Source organism: Rutidosis leptorrhynchoides, chromosome 4 (genome assembly GCF_046630445.1).
Source record: "Rutidosis leptorrhynchoides isolate AG116_Rl617_1_P2 chromosome 4, CSIRO_AGI_Rlap_v1, whole genome shotgun sequence".
Taxonomy (NCBI): Eukaryota; Viridiplantae; Streptophyta; class Magnoliopsida; order Asterales; family Asteraceae; genus Rutidosis; species Rutidosis leptorrhynchoides.
In genome coordinates this window covers 407,738,179-407,744,775 of record NC_092336.1, presented here as the reverse complement: position 1 = coordinate 407,744,775, position 6,597 = coordinate 407,738,179, and the positions used below count along the sequence as shown (strand labels likewise).

At 34.3% G+C, this 6,597-nt stretch overlaps 1 protein-coding gene across 1 annotated transcript; it reads left to right on the top strand.

Moving 5' to 3' along the window:
* Window positions 1-1,565: 1,565 nt before the first annotated feature.
* LOC139844135 (glucan endo-1,3-beta-glucosidase 8-like) lies at window positions 1,566-6,331 on the top strand. Its single transcript, XM_071834346.1, has 2 exons — window positions 1,566-2,229; window positions 5,095-6,331. Exons 1-2 carry the CDS (start codon window positions 1,895-1,897, stop codon window positions 6,197-6,199), a joined length of 1,440 nt encoding a protein of 479 aa, XP_071690447.1. The 5' UTR covers window positions 1,566-1,894; the 3' UTR covers window positions 6,200-6,331.
* The last annotated feature ends 266 nt before the right edge of the window (window positions 6,332-6,597 follow it).

Sequence of the window (6,597 nt, the reverse complement as noted above, 5' to 3'; positions counted from 1 at the left end):
TATTACTAAATATACTCCGTAATAATTACTTATTATTTATAATTATATTAATTAATTATTGGTATTAATCCTCGATGTCACGAGTTATAAATAACTAGTATATGTAAAAAGAAAAAAGTCCAAACGGTGCACATATCTTTTGATGTATGGATATAGGTTAGTTCATTGCTTTAACTATTCGGCGTTACAATTAGTATCATACTCTCGAAGTGTAATGGGTACTAGCAGTTGCTGAGCTTGAGAAATTGATTTGGGGAGTCGGACATGAAATATTATATCGAGAATACTAAATGATTTTATTGAAGAATATCAATTTTGTGTACGTTAGTGATATCCCCGGAAGGAAAGGGCCTCTCTATGATCGGTGCCTCTTAATTGCAGGTAACAATAAAAATGAAATTTATAGTCATTTAAGTTACGAGCATTTAATCTATCAAATTAATTAAATCAAATTCCATTTGAAGAAGATATAACCAAGTCAGTGGCAACCCTCAAATTTTGCGAGCCTTCACTATAATGGTTATATCTTCTTCATACGGATTTCATTTTAGTTGATTCAAAAGCCCAAACGTCCGTATTTTAAATAAATACGAATCTCACAAGCTACTCAATTTTTTGGAGGGGCGAGGGCCCCCTCCTGTCCTAAGAAACAAGGGATGGAAAAAATGGGGGAAAGAGGGATCGAAATATAGATCTCCCATTTGAGGCAACACACAATTAGCAGCTAGTCAACAACAGCATCTATATATTTCCCCAAAACATATATATTCAAAAAAAATAATGTGGTGTGCAATATGATTAAAAAGACAATTCTATTACTGTGAACAATAAAACAGCCTTCACAATTAGTATTATTATAGACAACATTATCTCGTTCAACTAGATCATTGCTAGATGCGTTAAGTCCAACCGTGAATGGATAGTGTGGCTTGTAAACTCTATGAAATCGTTGTAATTTTGTTTTGTTTTCCAGCTTATCGTAATTTTTTTATTAAAATTCTTTTTTGTCGTTCAAATAATAAAAGACTCGAATGAATTGACCTGCCCTTCGAAAGGGGAGGTTATGTTCGAATCCGCAAAGTTGAAAAAATTAATCTCTCGTGATTACGAAGGTTCACCCGCGATGACTCCTGACTACTCGCTCGCTTTAAAATTAGTTAGCTCGCAAATCGAATCAGAAATTCAGATATATAAAAAGAAAACTCAAATAAACTTTACAAATAAATCTTCACACAATAACATGGATAGCCAAATCTCTTTCTTCGCTTCTCTTTAATGATGTGAACACATATCCTCGTGTGATTCTTTTTTATGTTAACTTTATGTCGATATGTTATTTATTTTATCATACTTTACTCGAATTAAATTAATGAATTTTGTTAATGATAACTTTTAAAGTCTATCATTAACAAACTTAAAATTATATACATTAGTTAATAGTTAATTGTGTATCATATCTCATTCTTTTCTAAAAAAAAATTAATAATCCAACAAAAAATCCACCCAACGTTATTTTCATCAAATTTCAAATTCTCTTTCCCTTTTAAACAAAAAATCACTTGTTCTTCTTCAACACACACACACACACACACCGACTTTATCGCAACTATTGCCGACTTTTATATATTCGATTCGATATATATACACACACACATCTCCACGATCTCACTTTCTATTCTTCACGAAAACCCCTCCAGAAAAAAAAAACCCCTCTTAAACACCAATCTTTTTAACCGCAATTTTTTTTTTTTTTTGCGTTATAAACACACACTATTTAAAGCCCTCTGCTTTCGTCATCGTCTCTAAAAACCCACCAAAACCCAGAAACATTTCATCAAAATAACCCGACCCACAAGATCCTATTCGCAATCAATTTATACCCAGACGGTGAAAAATGCCAGGGGTAAAAAGTGTAATATTGGTATTCTTGATGGGCCTGTTTTGCATAATTTTAAAAGTTGAAGGGGTTGGAGTAAACTGGGGGACGATGGCAACCCATAAGATGGATCCGAAAACGGTAGTACAGATGATGAAAGATAATGGGATTAATAAAGTCAAACTGTTTGATGCTGAATCTTCAACCATGAGTGCACTTGCAGGTTCTGGGATTGAAGTTATGATTGCGATTCCAAATGATCAACTTTTGGCTATGAATGATTATAGTCGTGCTAAAAAATTTGTTCAACGGAACGTTACAAGATATAATTTTAATGGTGGTGTTAATATCAAGTAAGTTGTACTTTCTGCTTTAACTGTTTTACTTTAAAATGGGTAATGTTTGTCTTGTGAGATTTTACTTAACAAAGTTCTGTTAATTGATAAACGGTTATACTCGTACTAAAATAAGTTTATCTGCAGCGATAATTTTATGTAATTCATGCAATGATAGTTGTACATTTGAGTAGATTTTTGGCTACGAGTAGATATTACTATTAGAAAAGATTATTCTATGTATGTTTAAGTGGAGAGAATTTAGGCCAGGTGTTAGTGGAAGGTTGGTGCTTTATATGTTGTACCTTGTGGTTTAGTGGTTATACGTTTGAAACCGTGTTATTGTATCAAGTTCACAAAAATAGGTAGAAAAAAGGTGCCTGAGGTGCGTCAATGTTATTTCTTCAGTTCTAATTTAATTATAATATATAATGATAATAATTTTGATTTAATTGATATAAGAGTGTGTTTGATATAACTAAATAATTAAGGGTTAAATGGTTCATAATCCGAATGATTATGAGTTTCTGAATAAACTTCGTTTTGAATAAAAATAAGTTATTTGATAATCAAATTGAATTAACGATATGAAATGGGTAAAATTATCTTATTAACGTGTTACACGAATAAAAAGTTCAATGTACTTGTTTGTTAAATGTTCTAGATATGATTTGAGGAGGATATTGCAGAAAACTTATGTGTTTAATGGTTAAGACTTAAGAGAGTGTTTTAACTCTGACTGGTTGAGTACTAAATATTAAACCATTCAACCTCATATGTCATCAGATTTCAGAAACAAACACGTTAAGTGTTGAATGGTTCAGCATTCAACACTGAATCATTCAATTAAGAAGTAAACAAACGCACCATAACCGGTTAAAATAAACTATAAAATGGGAACAGGTGTAGAAACAACTTTATGCTGTGATTAAGACACACTTGTACATTAATGAGCTTGTAGTTTTTGACTTTCAGTTAGCAAGTGCACCATAGGATAAGATAGTTAAAAATATATCATTTATTAATATAGTTATGGTGTAGGGGTAAAATTAAGGGTTGTGAGAAGTTTGTGGGTGATGGGATAAGGTAGGTTGTGGTAATGTTGCGAAAAAAGGGGGTGTAAGACCACTTGTATCAGTGTTAGGAAACGCCACTTTGTGGTGAGGTGGCAAAAAGAAACGCCTGAGTCTATCCGTATTGGGGCGTTTCTTTGAGGCATTTTTGAGGCGTCAGTTGCAATCAAACACCAAAAGAAACACACGTTTCTTGTTTCTTTTTTTTTTTTTATTATTATTTTAAAAATATTATTTTTATCCCCTTTTAATACTTAACTCAATTATATTTTAACACATCATCACAATACTCCTAACCAACACCAAAAACCAACACCACAACTACTCCACAAAAAAAAAACATGTCCTAGTCACCAAAAAAGTGCAAAAAGCAAGAAACACGAGTAAGAAACGCCACTCACCACTACAAGTGATCTAATGGTATAAGTTGTGGGAAGGTTGTGGGTGATGCGGCAAAAGAGGAGGTGGTCAAAGGGGAAAAGGAGTGGAAAAGAGAATTGGGTCCCACTTTAAACGTTTTCACCAAGTTGGTGCCCGACAAACGCCTCCGGGAAAATGCCTCACAACGCCCTCAAGTGTTGAACGTTCTGTTTTAAGGCCCGTAAGTCTTTAAGTGTTTGAAAGTTGTCCCTTCACTTTCCAAACAGTGTCCACTATAAACGACATAGTTTTTAGAAAACGTAACATTTTATTTGACTTGAAGTAATTAGTAACAACTTTTTAAGATTAGAATTTTGCTACCAGTCAAGTGGTTTTCACAGGGTGTTATCTTTTTTGACCTCGTCTTTTTTTTTACATTCACTTCACAGCTTTGTAATAGTTTCGGTTTCAATCTTCATTTGGTGTGGTGTTTCTATTTTTCTTTCCATCTGTATCTAATCTTGTTCATTGTTTTAGTCACAATATTTCAACCTTGGTGGTTGTTTCAGCCCCCTCTCTATGACTTCCTCATTCTTTGTCCACCTCCATATTTGTTGGCGATTTGATATCAAAGTAGGAGAGTTGACTTTCCTATATATATATATATATATATATATATATATATATATATATATATATATATATATATATATATATATATATATATATATATATATATATATTATATAGTTGTAATTGTTTATGCCAAATATTAGTTGGCGATTTGATATCGAAGTAGGATACTTGGTTTACTTCTCGAAAGTAAACCATATGAGTATTCATCAACCTCTTAAAAGTTGATTACTTAGCTATATTTATTTATTTTTTAGTTTTATATAACCATACCAAGATTGGATTCCTATCTGATGTCATTTTTTTGGGTGTTCACATTTAATTTGTTAAGCTAGTTGATTCAAAGTTATGACTTGGAAAAGCCATCTTTCTTCCCTTAATGCAATCTGAATGATTTTTAGATCCATATCAATATAATATATCTATCTATGTTTTTTTATTTCTTCCAAAAAGCAGATGTACCTTATGAATTGGTAGCTGTACAATTTGCATTAGTAATTGTACAGTAGAGCATTAAGCACATCTCTTGTTTGAATTATTGTTGCTTTAAGCAACATCCAAAAAATATGGATCTCAGCATGTACCTTTTACTTGGTTATTTGAACTTTTGTTAATTCAGCATTAATAAAATTTAGTACTCCACTATTTTTGCCTGTTACTATTCTATTGTTCAAGGACATTCTATTTTTGTTTGTTATAGTTGTATTGTACTAGTATAGTATTTGCTTACAATCAAATTATCTGATCTCAGTTTTTTTAAGGGTTTATGATTATTTAATTGTAATGAACTAATATGTTTAGTTTTCGCATGTGCCAGGTACGTTGCTGTCGGTAATGAGCCGTTTCTGAAATCATACAATGGTTCATTTCAAAAAACAACGTTTCCCGCACTTCAAAATATCCAAAATGCCCTTAATGAAGCCGGAGTCGGTGACACCGTCAAGGCCACCGTACCCTCGAATGCTGATGTTTACGGTTCTCCAACGGATAACCCGGTCCCGTCTGCTGGCAGGTTCCGGGATGACATCAGCGACCTAATGGTTCAAATCGTCCAATTCCAAGCCAAAAACAACGCCCCCTTCACGGTTAACATATACCCGTTTTTGAGTCTTTATGGGAACGACAATTTCCCGATCGATTTTGCTTTCTTTGATGGTGTAAGCCAGCCCGTTGTCGATAACGGGATTCAGTATACGAACGTGTTTGATGCTAATTACGACACTTTAGTGTCGTCTTTGAGGGCCGCAGGGTACGGCGATATGCCGATTATAGTCGGTGAGGTCGGGTGGCCCACTGATGGCGATAAAAATGCCAATATTAACATGGCGTATCGCTTTTACAACGGGCTTATGCCCCGACTAAACTCCAACCAAGGCACCCCACTTCGCCCTGGTGCGATTGAAGTGTACCTTTTCGGGTTCATTGATGAAGATGCTAAAAGTATCGACCCGGGTAACTTTGAAAGACATTGGGGAATTTTTAGGTACGACGGGCAACCAAAGTTTGCAATGGATATATCGGGTCGAGGTCAAAATGGGCCATTGGTTGCAGCCCAAAACGTGCGTTACCAAGATAAGAGATGGTGCCAGTTTAACCCAAATGCCAAAGACTTGAGCAAACTTGGCGAGAACATTAATTTTGCGTGCACGTTTGCCGACTGTACACCACTCGGATACGGTTGTTCATGTAACGGGCTGGATGCGAATGCAAATGCTTCTTACGCATTTAATGCGTATTTTCAAGTTCAAAATCAAGACGATATGGCTTGTGATTTTCAAGGGTTGGCTCAGGCTACGACGCTTAATATTTCAACGGAGACTTGCAGTTTTAACATTCAGATCGTCGGGACAAACTCGTCAGCTTTTCGTGCATCGGCTTACCTTTTCCTATACTCGCTTATTCTTGTGGTTTTCTCATTATAGATTTGAAATTGTGTGTAGATACATAAAAGCACTGTCGTTTTATAAGATGGCATTGGTGTTCTACGGGTTGACTATACGCGTGTTTATCGAAAATTTTCCGAATCTTATAGTTTTACTTCGGTTCTTACCATTTGTTCTGCTGTTTGCTTTGCTTGCTTGCTTGTCTGAATTGTATTCTGATGTTTGAAGCATGATGCATATGAGTGTATGACAACTCAGAAAATGTTTGAGCTTGGTTCATGGAGTGTTTAAGACCTTGAGCACAACTCTAAAGTGCTCAAATACTTGAAAAATGTTTGTAATAATCTAATATCAAATACGTGTAAAAATTAAATTCAACAATTATATATAAAATCAAAGGTTTTTTAGATCGTTTCAATGTTGTTTGCAAGTTATAA

What these genes read in the sequence shown, in the direction of transcription:
- LOC139844135 (XM_071834346.1), top strand. Translation starts at nt 1,895, where the DNA reads ATGCCAGGGGTAAAAAGTGTAATATTGGTATTCTTGATGGGCCTGTTT. An exon ending in AATGGTGGTGTTAATATCAA is followed by an intron (nt 2,230 to 5,094) that starts GTAAGTTGTACT and finishes CGCATGTGCCAG; the next exon opens with GTACGTTGCTGTCGGTAATG.